Source organism: Triticum dicoccoides, chromosome 7B (assembly GCF_002162155.2).
Source record: "Triticum dicoccoides isolate Atlit2015 ecotype Zavitan chromosome 7B, WEW_v2.0, whole genome shotgun sequence".
Lineage (NCBI taxonomy): Eukaryota > Viridiplantae > Streptophyta > Magnoliopsida > Poales > Poaceae > Triticum > Triticum dicoccoides.
The window spans coordinates 6399917-6413608 of record NC_041393.1 but is presented as its reverse complement, the minus strand read 5'-3'; the positions used below and the strand labels follow the sequence as shown (position 1 = coordinate 6413608).

Genomic DNA, 13692 nt, shown 5'->3' with positions numbered 1-13692 from the left:
TTGTTTCTCTCCGCCCCGACCTTATCTGGATGTTACATTTTACGTACGAAGAGGCTGATCTAGTTACCAATCTGGTGATTGTATATTCCAACCTAATGAGCAAGATTAGGTGTAGTGTGTGTCAGCATGGCTAAGCGCCGTTCCAGATCGCCTTTTCCTTATGTTGATGCATGGACGACATCAATTGTTCTAATTAAAAGGCAAGCTACAACACCAAATAAGAAATGGCAAGCTAGGAAATGTTTTGCCCTTGAATCGAAATGAAGTATGAGCGGTCCAACAAAGTTTGGAAGCATCCCAAAAAGCATCATTCGGATCCAGAAAACCAAGGAAGCCTAGCACCTACAGCAAGCAAGCAAGCGCTTTACCCTTTTTTTTCCTTTACACTGCTTTTCCGAGCGAGCCAGGTAGGCGCATGCATGCTTGACTGACTTGGCTGCCCGTCTCCGTCTCCGTACAATCCGCACGCGGCGACGGCCACAAAGTCCTCCGGCCGATCCATGGATCCTTTGGGGTCGCAAAGGATGCGGGTGAAAATGGCTGCACGAGTCCCATACAAGTCTACAACATTTTGCAGTGCTACAACGTGCATATTCTACATGGTGGGAAGTTTCGGCTACAAATTCAGTCTGCGGATCTCGATATTAAAACGACGAATAATTTGCAATGGTACTATGTACTGATAGTATGGTAATGCTAACTGAGCGTGAGACGAGATAGCGAAAAGATAAAATGCCGCAGCGAACTAACCTTTTGTGCTCCATCCAACCCCTCCTTTCTGCCCAATGCCGACCAGTTGCTTAAAACAGAGGCAACGGGACGATGCATGTGTGCGTCTTTGTCACACACACACACACAAAGGGCCAATCATGTGAAGAAGAAGCCGTCGACGTGGCGCATGGATGCGAGAGGAAGAAAGAAAAGGGAAAGCTTCTGCTCTATCACACCGATCTGGCCCTTCTAGACGCCAGCCAGCTTTGCATTGAATTCTATACAGCACCAGCATCCTCCTCTTCCACTGAGACGCCTCCAGCTATGTACCTACTTGACCCAGAAAGAAGGCATTACTATTAGCGCACGCGCTGATCGCACATCAGATTAAGATAACAGAGACCTCTCAGTCACAGAGAGTACGCAGCCATAGTGCTTGGCTTGGCTGGGTGCCTTTGCCTCCAATACCATGCACCCAAAGAGGAGAATCGTTCGGATTTCGCTTTGACAAAACGCACCTGGGATCGGAACTTGGAAGGGCGCGCGCCCACGCGACATCTTGTGCAATATGTTCCGATGCCCGATCTTGTTCCTGTCCTGTCCTTGTCATGCTGCGATTTGCGGAACCACTCCTCAGTTAGGGGCCTTTGGGTTAACAAGCAAATTGTGGGAGCCTGCTCGGATGATGGGCAGCTTTGCTTGGACCTTGCAGAAGCTTCTTTGATCTTTGATGCCTGCATCAACAAGGAAGAAAGTTAATTTAAGCATTCTGTGGTCATATCAGACTGAAATTTTAATGGCCGGGTGAACTTTCTTGTGTCAGGTATTACAAGTTCATCTCATGTCACTACTCAGCAGCAGATTGCAAAACCTGTTTGCCATGCAATTTGAACTTATGGTCAACCCTGTTGATGCAGAAAGGCAAAGGAAATTGACAGTAGTAAACACAAGGGCACAGTGACAGTAGTAAACACAAGGGCAGCAAACCAATCATGTACACATGTGTTTGACCATTCGTATAATTAAGCAGCAAATTTTGGAATTTAGGCCATCTTCACAATGAGAGTGAAATGTGGCACTTGCAGAACAAGGGCATATGACAAACAAGTGACTGCCGATTTTTCTAATGTTTACAGAGCTCAAACATTACAATTTACCAGAATAATAATGCCAATTTCTCTTGCCGCAGTTCAACTGAGCTCAGCTTGAAAATAAATAAAAAACTTTTTCCCTTGACAAAATTCCCTCAAATGCTAACTTATCATCTTGCCTCCTGCAAATATGTGAACTCTGAGTCTCTCTCTTATTACACCAGAAAAAGAAAAAGGAATGCAAATAAAGATTCGATACCACTGTCACTTGATCAGGCGTTGTCTTCTACTCTTATCATCAATGGACTGAGCAATTCCAGTTACTACACCGATCATCGCAAGCAACCCACTCATACATGAGTAGCACTCTGGGTGACTAAACAAGAGCAAAGGGCTCTCTGTGTTGAAGTATTCAACCTTGAATCACTGTAATGGTGCACCCAATTCAGCACTAATCAGGAATTTGCCGAAATTGCCAATTCAGCATCAATCAGGAATTTGCCGAAATTGCCGGTTGTTCAGCTGCTGCTCGAACCGGAGACAAGACTCAGCCCGCATCTCTGTGATCATCATATCGTTCTCCGGTGCTGGATAGTAGTCCTCCCTTAGCTGCACGTCCCTTAAGTTCGGCATTTTCTGGAAGAAGCTCATGAAGTGCTCGTGTGTGGTGCCATGGATGAAGAGCTTCCTGAGTCCGATGGAGTGCTGGAAAAGTGCGACCGCTGGCAGTGACAGGCTCCGGTGGTTCACATCCTTATCTTGGGGCGGCCAGTAGTCCAGCTCATACAAACTCAGCAATGATTCAATGCCACTCAAATAAAACCGCTCCCACTGTGAAAGATCCATATGCCCCGTTGGCGCGGTGAGAGCATAACCCACCGCCTCGCTGAGGTCCAGCTTCATCTTGGCCAGTGCCTGGAAGGCTCCAAGGTCGCTTAAGCCAAAAGCTGACCCGTGAAATGGACGCGGACACGTCCGAAGATCGCCCTCCACCTTAATTGAGATCTTCTCAAGCACAGGGCAGCTATCGAGTCCGGCAGAAATGAGCGGGGAGAGTAGTTGACCAGCAGGGCACCAAAGGGAGAGTGACCGGAGCATCTCCCAGCTTTCATAATTGTCCATTTCCAAGTAGGAGAACCTGCATTTCTTGGGCGCGGATTGGTATGCCATTTCGCTAGGCTCGTCATCCTCATGATCACTTCCGGTTGTGCCGTTGGCCACGCAGCTGGAGCTGGGCTGCTCAACCTCCTCCCAGTCACAATTGATCTCAAGGCTCTCGATCCGATCGCGGATCGGGTTCAGAGCAGCAAGGCATGCTGCAGTGTGCAGAAACCGGCAGTGCAACACACTGACCTCCTTCAATGTAGGCCGAAGCGCCGTAGCTAGCCTCCTAATCCCATCCGACGTGACAAGGTTACATCCTTGGATGGCAAACTTGGCAAGCCTCCCACAGCCACGGCCTATCGCGCCAAGGCTGGCGTCGGTGAGATCCTCGCAATTCTTGATGCAGAGCAACTCCAGCCCGCCGCACACGGCGACGCCGTCGAGATGCAACCAGGCGGCCTTGCAGAGCCCCTGGAAGCACCCCAGCGTCAGGACCTTGATCCGCGGGCACCTGCGCGCGAGCTCCTCCATTGCCGGTGCTGCCTCGAGCACATTGTGCTGGAGGTCCAGCGTGAGGTCCTCCAGCCCAGGGAGCGCGGCAAAGAAGGGGACGAGCCGCGCGGCGGTAATGCCCGCCTCCTCCCGCTGGCTGGTGGACGCCGGCTCGAAGGGCTCGCTGAGGCGCAGGACGGTGAGCCGGGGGCAGCTGGCGGCGAGCGAGCGCAGCGCGTCGTCGCCGACGTGGTCGACGTAGCGGGGATTGAAGACGCAGGGCGCGACGAGGCGTCTGAGGCCGGGGCAGGCGGCGGCGATGGCCCCGAGCTCGGCGGCGTGGAAGCCGTTGGAGGCGCCGGCGAGGCCGAGGTCGAGGTCGGTGAGCCTGGCGGCGGCGGCCGGGTGCGCGTCGAGCGCCGGCAGGACGTCCTCCGTCCAGCAGTAGAACTCGGAGAGGTCGAGGGCCGCGAGCGCGGGGCAGGACCCGAGCAGCGGCTCGAGATCCGCGCCGCCGGGGAGGTCGAGGGGCCGCTGGTGCCAGCGCACGAGCTTGACGGCGCGGAGCGTGGCCCGCCAGCAGGGCGCGAGGCTGGCGAGCGTGGAGGGGTCGCGGCAGTAGACGGCGAGGCGGGCCACGGCGGGGAAGTATGCGGCGAGGCGCGCCGCCACGAAGGCGTTCCGCTCTGCCGCCTCCTCCGGGCTGAGCGGGAGGTGGTTGGAGGAGGCGGAGGCCGGCGCCCCCGCGACGCGCGAGGCGGACGAGAGCAGCGGGTGGCCCCAGGGCGAGGCGAGGGAGAGGTCGAGCCGCTCCAGCGCCGGGAAGCAGAAGGCCGGCGGGAGCAGGAGGAAGTCGGGCGTCCTCGGGTCCCCGCGCAGCGCCATGGCCGCCCGCGTCGCCCGCTCCGCCGCCAGGAGCCGGCGGCAGGCCATGGAGGCCCGGTGCCGCGAGCGCGGGTCGTGGAGGGAGGCGAGGATGAGCAGCAGCAGCGGCTCCGGCAGGTCCAGCAGCGCCGACGCCGCCGCCGCCGCCCCGATTCCCGCCTCCGCCATGCGCAAAGGCGCCGGCTTTCCTCTCCTCCGGCCGCGGGGGCTCGTCGCCGCGGGCGGATTTGGGCGTGGGTGAGGGAGGGGAAGAGGGGACGGGACGGAGGCGTGCGCACAGGGAAGTGATATACTCGACAGCTCCGCCCCCGCTTTCCTTTTCTTTCCCTCTTTTCCCTTTCTTTTTTCTCCCCCTCCCTCCCTCGCCGGTTTTATCCTCTTATCCCCTTCGTATATTGTACTCCTCCTCCTCCTGCTGCTGCCATTGTTTTTATCTTTTTCTCCGCTTTTGTCGCCGCAAAGCGCCAAGCTTTATCGCTCGCGCGCTCCCGGCTCGACAGCGCGGCGCCGCCGCGTCGGATGCGCCACGTGCTGCCGGCTGGCCGCGCCGTCGTCCACCGCGGCGCGCGGGCGGCGGCGATGGGGTCGTCGGCGGGGGCGGGGGCGGGGGCGAGGGACCCGGGCGGGAACCCGACGGTGGGGAGGCTGCGGGAGATCTTCAGGGGCGGCGGCGACGCGGCAGGTGAGCTCGCTCGATCTCTGGATTGATTGGTTGGTTGGTTGCTGTTGGGTGGGTGGGGGAGTTGAATGAATGAATGAAGGGGGTGGTTTCTCGTCCTCGTCGAGGTCGGGCGATCTCGTCCCGTCTCGTACCTGGTGGTTGGGGCGAGCGGCTAGCTGTGCGTGGGGTGGACGGATCGCGGCGAGCGCGCAGGCAAGTAGTTGGGGAAATTTCCGCGGCTAGTTGGTTGGAGGCCATGACCTATGCATGTTTGGTAGCCGACTAGGCGTCAATGTGTGAAAATTGGATTATGGTTGGAGAATTTCTCAGATGGGGGTCGCAGGTTAGGGGAGAATCTTCACCCATTTCGTCGGGGAGCAATACGGAAATAACGCGGTAGAGCAATCGATGGAGGAATGAGCTAGCTGCTTCACCAAACCGAGTATGGAACCGGGCCAACCCGCAACCGAACGAGGGGATTTCACTTCACTGGAGGGTAATAAAGGGTGTACGATTGAGATTGAGATGCCACGTATGGTATTGGTGGGTCACTGCAAAGCAGAGAAATGCGCCGTCGGCCTAATATGTCGTGGTGCCTCGTGCCGTCGCTTGATTCGCTTTTCGGTCCGGCATCGGCATCGTGTTAGTTTTCTGCCTTTGTGGAGTAATTTCCCTTGCTATTTTTGGCTGCTGCTGCTGGTCAGATGGCTGGGAGAGGTCCTGGGAGACTGGCGTAACCCCGTGGGATCTGGGGAAGCCGACGCCTATCATCGAGCATCTCGTTAAATCAGGAACCCTCCCTAAAGGAAGAGCGTTGGTCCCGGGATGCGGCATGGTATGTTAAACAGAGGACATTTATCATCTGCCTCTCTCTCAACACTTATGCCTTTCCCTTCAATCTATGCAATTTTCTGGCTACACCTACAAACCCAAGCAATATCCGGTATATGGAATGAGTCTTTTTAAGTGTTTACAGGATTTATTAAAAAGAAATCCAATTGTAATCCCAAGTTTCTTGCGAAGGAATTTTTTTAATAATGGTGTGGTGATTGATTCATAAAAAAATGTGGTCATCAATTAAACATTCAGCTCTTTAACCATTTGTTAAAAAAAAAGTCATCACATACCGTAACGATGTGATCTAGTACTTCTTCAGCCTACTAAACATATCAAATTTGTTTACACAGAGAGCAATTGTCATATGTATGAACTAGTGTGTAGAATATATATATATTGTTTCTATGGTGAGTCCTGGATGCGAGAATAATTTGGCAACTAAACTATTTTTTTAGTGAATATGACAACTAAACCAAATTTTACAACTTGAAATGCAAAATACGTTAAAATAAGATCATTTTGCAAATTGACACTAGTGGGAGGGTTCTGCTCCAATTTTCCTTGCAACGACTTGTCATCAATCTTTTCTGATTGAGCTGCTGTATAACAGGGTTATGATGTGGTTGCTCTGGCAAGCCCTGAGAGATTTGTCGTTGGCTTAGAGATTTCTAATATAGCTGCTGAGAAGGCTAAGCAGGTGAGATGTAACTGAGTAAGAGCTTGATTGGCAGCTAAGGTGAGCTTATAACACAATGTTAGTTGCTTCTTTTTAATGTTTGTTTTGGTAAATTCTTCTGTGCAGAATGATGAATTGTCATGTAAACATGCTTGATACCTTATCTAGAAAAAAATTAGTTATTTCCAAAGTGGTTCAGGTCCATTTTGTGCTGGGAATGCTTAATCGTGTTTCTTGGAAGCAAAAGCTTATATGCGGAGCATGGTTGTGTTTGATTTATGTCACGGGGCAAACTATCTTCAAAATAGGAAAAGGAAACCACGTGGGAAGCTAATTACAGCAGGCAACCATATATCTTGTAAAATGATAACTTTGTGACCAAGGATGCTACCTCTAATTTTTACATTTTAACATGTGTACTCATGAATCCTAGTGCAGCATTGATTATAATGGCAACTGAACCCAGCTCTTGGTATTTGGATTGAATTGGTGCTTTTATAAGTAATAATCATAAGTTCATGACTGGAATAAATATAATATACTATACCATTTATCTGAAAAAAAACATCTTGTTAATCGTTTTCCCTTTTGGTGTACCAGTGGTCATCATCTTTGCCAAATGCAGATTGGTTTACTTTTCTGGTTGCTGATTTCTTCAAGTGGAGACCAAGTGAACCATTTGACCTCATTTTCGATTATACGTACGTGTCAATTTATCTTGCTAATTTGTTGTTCTGGAGGCAGTTTAGATCACCTTTATTAATTCACACAGGTTCTTTTGTGCACTTCATCCGAGCATGAGGCTGGCTTGGGCAGAGACAGTTAGCCGCCTTCTGAAACCAGATGGAGAGCTTATCACCTTGATATATTTGGTAAGGACAGAATCTCTCTATGCTTCTTGTTTACTTTTGCATTGGAGATGTTAATCTGCTTATCATATGATATGATATACTTCCTCTGTAAAGAAATATAAGAGTGTTTAGATCACTACTTTATATTTGTTTACGGTGGGAGTACTAAGCTGAACTCCAAAAATGCAAACCGGTTTATTTACCTTTAAGATTTCTATGCTGTTCTATGTTATAAGAATAGCCTAATCCTGGAGGATTGTGGTGGTATTGCTGTCCTTCTATCAAGGATCGTAAGTAGACAGAGTAGTCATAGGTAACAACTGGAACTTGCTACTAAATTCACAGCAACTATGACTGCAGCAAGTTCTGAACTCCGAAGAAAGCAAATAGAATCTAGGTATCTTAGTAGAGCCAAATTCTTGTGAGTAATTACCTGTATAGTTTTCTGGACCTATGTTTCGGAGAACTGCAACAATACGTATCAAACGACATTGGATGAACTGATTAATGTGGGGTCCATAGCTTGGTGTGAAGCAGCAGGACTTTGCTGCCAAGTCTGAGCACTTGACGCGCAAATCCACCAACAATCTTATCGCTGTTTCCTCATTTCCTATCCTTCTGTAACCACATGTTTTCATGACCTTTGGTGCATGACACCCTTTAAAAGAATCAGTATGCTTACTCTTCTTAAAGCTAATGCTGGCATTTGATAAAGACATGCTAAAACCTCCCACGCTGTCGTTCCAATGTGTTTTGCTTTGACACTTCGGAGTCAGACAGACAGCCAGTGCTCTAACAGAAAACAAGCAAAAATTCGAGGTGCCTACTCCAATGTCCATCGTTGATTGAAACAAGGGGGAGTTGATGCACATATTAAATCAGTACTAAGCACCAAAATTAATCTGGATAGGTGCATGAACGTGACCGGCTTCTTCGGATGCCATCACATTACTTTGTTCACAACTGGAGGGCACTGCATATAATATTTCTTCTTACAGATCAGCGATCAAGAAGGGGGGCCGCCCTACAATAATACAGTTGCTGAGTAAGTATGCATGTCCCGTCCCTATCGCGAAAGAATTAATTTCCAGTTGAAAAGCTCGGGTTTTTCTCGGTGATGACGCAGCTTTGTGTAGGACAGAAACCGAAATGTTATCCTGCCTTCATTATTGACCCGGTAGCTGGTTCTTTTGTGGAACTGCAGCTATCAGAAGGTGCTGGAGCCGCTGGGTTTCAAGGCTGTTTGTATGGAAGACAATGAGCTGGCTATTAAACCGCGCAAGGTACATCCTACACGCTACTGTTGCTCTTTTCATATACCGAGTTATCTCCGAAAAGAAAAGAGTTATCTCGTGAACGCTCGCTCCTCTTGTCGGCGGCTATATTGGAGCTATGGCCCCCTTCTGTTGATGTCTTTGATCATTCACATGCTTTCCATTCCAGGGTATGGAGAAACTTGGAAGGTGGAAGAGATGCGGCAGGCCGCAATCTTCTTTGTGAGCATATATGAAGACCATGTTGTATATTTTGTATACACTGTATTGTGTTGGCTTCTATGCTCAGTTCGCACTTCCTGAACGATGCATGCGTGATGTGCCATTTAGGGCCAGTTCTTTTGCTAGCTTTTTTGGGCTTCCAGAATAAGCTGCCCCCTACCCAGCTTATTCTAGAAGCCCAACCAAAATTTTCTTTTTAGAAGCCTACTAGTCAAGTCTAAACTACTAGGCTTCTAAAAAAATAAATTTGTTTGGGCTTCTAGAATAAGCTGCAACCAAAAGAACTGGCCCTTACTGCTTCCGTTGGAGATTAATCGGCCATGTGAAATTTCCGTGTGTGTTTTAAGTATGCTGTCAACTTGGAGATCATATTGTTGTCTGAAAGGGTGTGACTAGGTCTCAGTCGATTGAGATTTAACCAAGCCTCAGTCAAGTGACATATAACATGCTAAAAAAACTAAAATAATTTTTTTTGCATGGATCCCAATGTAAGATCTTGGGGATATAGCTTCGTTTGAGACTCAATGAAGTCTCACTCGACTAAGAAGTAGCAAGACTTCATCTGAAAAGGAAAATGAAAACAAATAAAAGAGCTCAGGAAATGGTGATGGTAAATTACTTTTCTTCAGAGCTCCTTGAGAAGATTTTGTTGTTGAGGGGAGCCAATTTGACCTCTCCTGTTCTCTCTCCTCCTTTCACCCTTGAGAGTCAGTCAGAGATTTCCGCCTTCTATCCCCTCTTCCTACGGCGGCTTTGTAGGATGTAGTGGGGATGGGAGAGGATTGCGGCCCGTTCTACATAGTAGTAGTGTGCTAAGTTCTAGGCTTTGTAGGATGGAGTGGGGATGGGAGAGGATTGCGGCCCGTTCTACATAGTAGTAGTGTGCTAAGTTCTAGATTTCTAGGGTTTGTGCCCCTTTGGCCTTTGGTAGTGTTTGGCTTCTGGCGTTGGAAGGCGGAGGCCATGGCTGTGTTGTGAGGGGACCGCTACGTAGGATGGTCCCACTTATCCCTGGCCAAGGCCCATCGACACTGGTTATTGGAGCCGGGTAATCCCACCCATTGGATCTGGATCCAATTGGGTGCTTGTTCACGACCTCACGCTAAGGTTTCCATTGTATAGGGTTGACGTCATTGCTCTCATCGGGTTGTCCGTTTTGTGCATCGCTTCCCTTCTCCCTACCTCTCCTGTGCACGTTTGCTAGCGGATTCTGGCCGAAGCACTCTATATCGTGCACCGACTCCCGCGTGGACCATGCCTTTTTGGAAAGCACCTCTTCCTTTGAAGATCAAGATCTTTGTGTGGTAGCTTATGCGTGATCGCCTCCCATCAGGGACGGAGGTTGTCAAGTAGCACGGGCCTGACGATGAGTTGTGCACTCTTTGTGGTGTCTCGGAGACTGGGACCCACATCTACTTCGCCTGCCCCGCTCGACGTTTCCTTGGTGATTTGTCCATGAGGCTTTGGGGCCTGAAGGTGAGGCCTTGGACCTGGCCGAATTCTTGAAAACTCGGACCAACCAGGCTGATAGGAGGAGACAGATCTTCTGGCTTGTATTCGCGGTGATTACCTAGACCCTTTGGATGATGTGTAACAAGGTGGTTATCGAGCGGATCTTCTTGTGACGGGCCATGAACTCTATATTCAAATTTCTGGTCTTTTTGCAGCACTGGCACGTGCTATTTAGATCGGTTAGCGGCATGTTGGACACCATAATTGCGGCAGGGGCGCCGCATTGCTACGCCACCTACCCTTATTGCAGCAAGGAAGTGCCTGACGTACGATGAAAGCTGGTCCGATTTGGTACGATAGTGCAATCCACCGTGAACCCACCTTGAGCCAGCATTGATCAACGGTGGCCATACTACTTGGTACAGAAATTGTACAAATTCTGTCGTACGCGTAACAATGCTCAATGCAGCAGCTCCGACGAGCATTCTTTATTTTGCATATAGAGGTGATGTCCCTTATTTTGCATTCTTTTTTCTTTTTCTGATGTACTCGCTCCGTTCCTAAATGTAAGCCTTTCTAGAGATCTCACTATGAGCTACATACGGATGTATATAAACATAGTTTAGAGTATAGATTCACTCATTTTGCTTCGTATGTAGTCTCTTATTGAAATCTCTAAAAAAGACTTATATTTAGGAACGGAGGGAGTAATAAGAGAGAGTTGGAGTTTATATATTTGCTGGGGTGGAGTTAAGATGATAAGTTAGCCTTTCATGAAATTTTGTGAAGCGAAAATGTTTATTTATTTATTTTCAAGCTTTGTTCAGTTGAACCGGGGCAAGAGAAAATGGTATTATTATTCCGGTGAATTGTAATGTTTGATATGTGTAAACGTTTCAAAAATGGCCGTCATGTAACACCTGACACAAGAAAGTCTACCCCGCTATTAAAAATTCAGTCTGATCTGACCACAGGATGCTCAAATTAACTTTCATCCTTGTTGATTTTGTTTTTTTGAGACAACTTTCGTCCTTGTTGATGCAGGCATCAAAGATCAAAGGAGCTTCCGCAAGGCCCAAGCAAGCAGCCCATCATCAGAGCAGACTAGCACAATTTGCTGATACTTGTTAGCCCAAAGGCCCCGAACCAACAAGGAGTGGTTCCGCAAATCGCAGCATGACAAGGAGAGGACAGGAACAAGATCCGGCATCGGAACATATTGCACAAGATCTCGTATGGATGCGCGCCCTTCCCAAGTTCCGATCCCAGGTGCGTTTTGTCAAAGCGAAATCCCAACGATTCTTTCTCCTCTTTGGGTGCATGCTATTGTTCCTTTGTGTGTGTGTGTGTGTGTGTGTGTGTGTGTGTGTGTGTGTGTGTGTGACAAAGACGCACACCTGCATCGTCCCGTTGCCTCTGGTTCAAGCAACTGGTCGGCATTGGCCAGAAAGGGCGTTGGATGGAGCTCAAAAGGTTCGCCGCGGCATTTTATCCTTTTATATCTCATCTCATATTCAGTTAGCATTACCGTTACAAACTATTCGTCCTTTTAATATGGAGATCCACAGACTGAATTTGTAACCGAAACATTCCACCATGTAGAATATGCCCGTCGTCATCGAGCTGCAAAATGTACTTTTACGGGACTCTTGCGGCCATTTTTACCCGCATCTTTTGCGACACCAGGGGCATGCATTTCCATCTCTAGGCGCCCTGGTACTCTACTCCACATGTGAACTTGATGTGCTAATGACTTGTTCTTACCCTACTGTGCTGAATGCCAGGTCGCCGTGGAAGCTAGCTAGGCTGGTGGCCTGCCTGCAGGGAGAAGAAGAAACGAGCCATTTCGCTGCTGCCGGTCGCACGCTCCAGTACTGATCTAGTGGTTGCACGGCCGCGCCTCCGTTTCGTCGTGCGGTTTATCCGTCCGTTTTATGAACCAAAGCTGAAAAGCCGCCGCAGATTCCCAATTCTCCGTGCCATGCCATTCCATTCCATCAGTCGGAAACACTATTCTGCAAGTGCCTGCCTGATGAGGAGTGATTCCGAGGTCAGATCGCCCGGTGGATGGATGCTTGCTCGATCGTGGGCTTCTGGCGACGCGCTTCGTGCGAGCAAAAGCGCAAAGCGCGCGCAGAGGATATGATACGAGGCGGCCCGCCGGCGGTCGATCGGCCCGCGTGCGGTATGGAGACGGGCAGGGAAGTCAAGCATGTGCATGTGCAGCTGTGTATGCATGCACCTACCTCGCTCGCTCGGAAAGGAGAAAGAGAAAAAGGGTAGCTAGATCTGCTGGCTTCCTCCCTTTTCCTTGGTTTTCTGGAAGTGTTATCCTCACTGTGATCCGAATGATGCTTTTGGGACGCTTCCAAACTACTCCCGTCGTCCCATCATCAAAATGAAGCATGAACGGCCCTAAGTACTACTCGCTCCGTTTTTATTTAGTTCGCATATTAGCGTTGGTCAAAGTCAAGCTTTACAAACTTTGACCAAGTTTATAAACAAAAATATTAAGATATACAATAACAAATCAACAACGTTGGATTTATTATTGAATGTACTTTCACATCGTATAGATTTATTATGATAAATGTCTATATTGTTTTCTATAAACTTGGTCAACTTTATGAAGTTTGACTTCAATCAACTCTAATATGCAGAGTAAATAAAAACGGAGGGAGAACTACTCCGTCCCATAATCATACTTCATTTTGATTCAAGGACAAAAATTACGTAGCTTGCGTTCTTTTTTTTTTTTTTGAGTAATTGCTGAAAACCACTACACTTGTGACTAGGGTACTCCAAAACTACCTTTTTTTTTTGCCAAAAATAACAGAAGACCACCGCTTCTTCGGCAAGTGAATAACAAATTGCACTGATTTAAAATTGAGATGCGTCTAAAAGCAAAACTGATCGGTCAGGCCCACTTGTCAGGGCCAAGTGGCATTTGCAAATGGGGGCGAGGAGACGGACGTTGGCTGGAGGAGGGTGTGGTCGTGGCCCACTTGTTGTGCTACGGTGTCCGAAGGAGGAAGAGCACTGGTGATGGCGACGGCGACACGCGTCGGGGTGAGAAGAGGGCCAGTCGCAGCATGGGGTGCGGGGCGGCCGCGTCCTAGGCCGTAGCCATTGATTTGGTGGGAGCCGAGCTGCCGCCCATGTCCATTGGAGCCTGCTCCCCTCGCTCCTGTACTCGCACCTATGTGAGCCCCATGCATACACACACCACATCCCGTACCTGCCCACGCGCTAGACGGCAAGCTTCGGTTGGCGTCGGTCACGAACCATGCCCTAGGGACAACCGCAAGGGAGCTCATGCGTGCGTCCTCGACCGGAGCTCCCTACCGATCCCTCTGTGGAGCGCCGTCGGTGGTGGAACGGCGTCGGCGCGCTCGGCGCGAGCTCCGGTTGGCGTCGGTCACAAACCATGCCCGGT

At 49.4% G+C, this 13692-nt stretch overlaps 2 protein-coding genes across 5 annotated transcripts; one reads left to right on the top strand and one right to left on the bottom strand.

Moving 5' to 3' along the window:
• Positions 1–221: 221 nt before the first annotated feature.
• Positions 222–4595, bottom strand: LOC119337452 (F-box/LRR-repeat MAX2 homolog). Of its 3 annotated transcripts, XM_037609597.1 has the most exons (4): positions 2062–4595; positions 1869–1984; positions 1230–1445; positions 222–1041 (listed from the first exon to the last, which is right to left on the bottom strand). In XM_037609597.1, the coding sequence occupies exon 1, from the start codon at positions 4449–4451 to the stop codon at positions 2289–2291; it is 2163 nt and encodes a 720-aa protein (XP_037465494.1). In that variant the 5' UTR covers positions 4452–4595; the 3' UTR covers positions 222–1041; positions 1230–1445; positions 1869–1984; positions 2062–2288. The 3 variants fall into 3 exon arrangements, with proteins under 3 accessions (XP_037465494.1, XP_037465493.1, XP_037465495.1); XM_037609596.1 differs by having other exon boundaries at positions 1869–4595; XM_037609598.1 differs by lacking the exon at positions 1869–1984.
• Positions 4596–4656: 61 nt separating this feature from the next.
• LOC119337453 (probable thiol methyltransferase 2) lies at positions 4657–9179 on the top strand. 2 transcript variants are annotated; one of them, XR_005163336.1, is made up of 8 exons: positions 4657–4965; positions 5649–5779; positions 6392–6478; positions 7058–7158; positions 7230–7329; positions 8219–8353; positions 8513–8591; positions 8752–8814. XR_005163336.1 is itself a non-coding variant. In XM_037609599.1 (8 exons), exons 1-8 carry the CDS (start codon positions 4803–4805, stop codon positions 8806–8808), a joined length of 765 nt encoding a protein of 254 aa, XP_037465496.1. In that variant the 5' UTR covers positions 4664–4802; the 3' UTR covers positions 8809–9179. The 2 variants fall into 2 exon arrangements, 1 of the variants encoding a protein (XP_037465496.1); XM_037609599.1 differs by having other exon boundaries at positions 4664–4965; positions 8307–8353; positions 8752–9179.
• Positions 9180–13692: the final 4513 nt, after the last annotated feature.

What these genes read in the sequence shown, in the direction of transcription:
- LOC119337453 (XM_037609599.1), top strand. Translation starts at nt 4,803, where the DNA reads ATGCGCCACGTGCTGCCGGCTGGCCGCGCCGTCGTCCACCGCGGCGCG. An exon ending in TTATCACCTTGATATATTTG is followed by an intron (nt 7,330 to 8,306) that starts GTAAGGACAGAA and finishes TTCTTCTTACAG; the next exon opens with ATCAGCGATCAAGAAGGGGG. An exon ending in TACAATAATACAGTTGCTGA is followed by an intron (nt 8,354 to 8,512) that starts GTAAGTATGCAT and finishes GTGGAACTGCAG; the next exon opens with CTATCAGAAGGTGCTGGAGC.
- LOC119337452 (XM_037609596.1), bottom strand. Translation starts at nt 4,451, where the DNA reads ATGGCGGAGGCGGGAATCGGGGCGGCGGCGGCGGCGTCGGCGCTGCTG.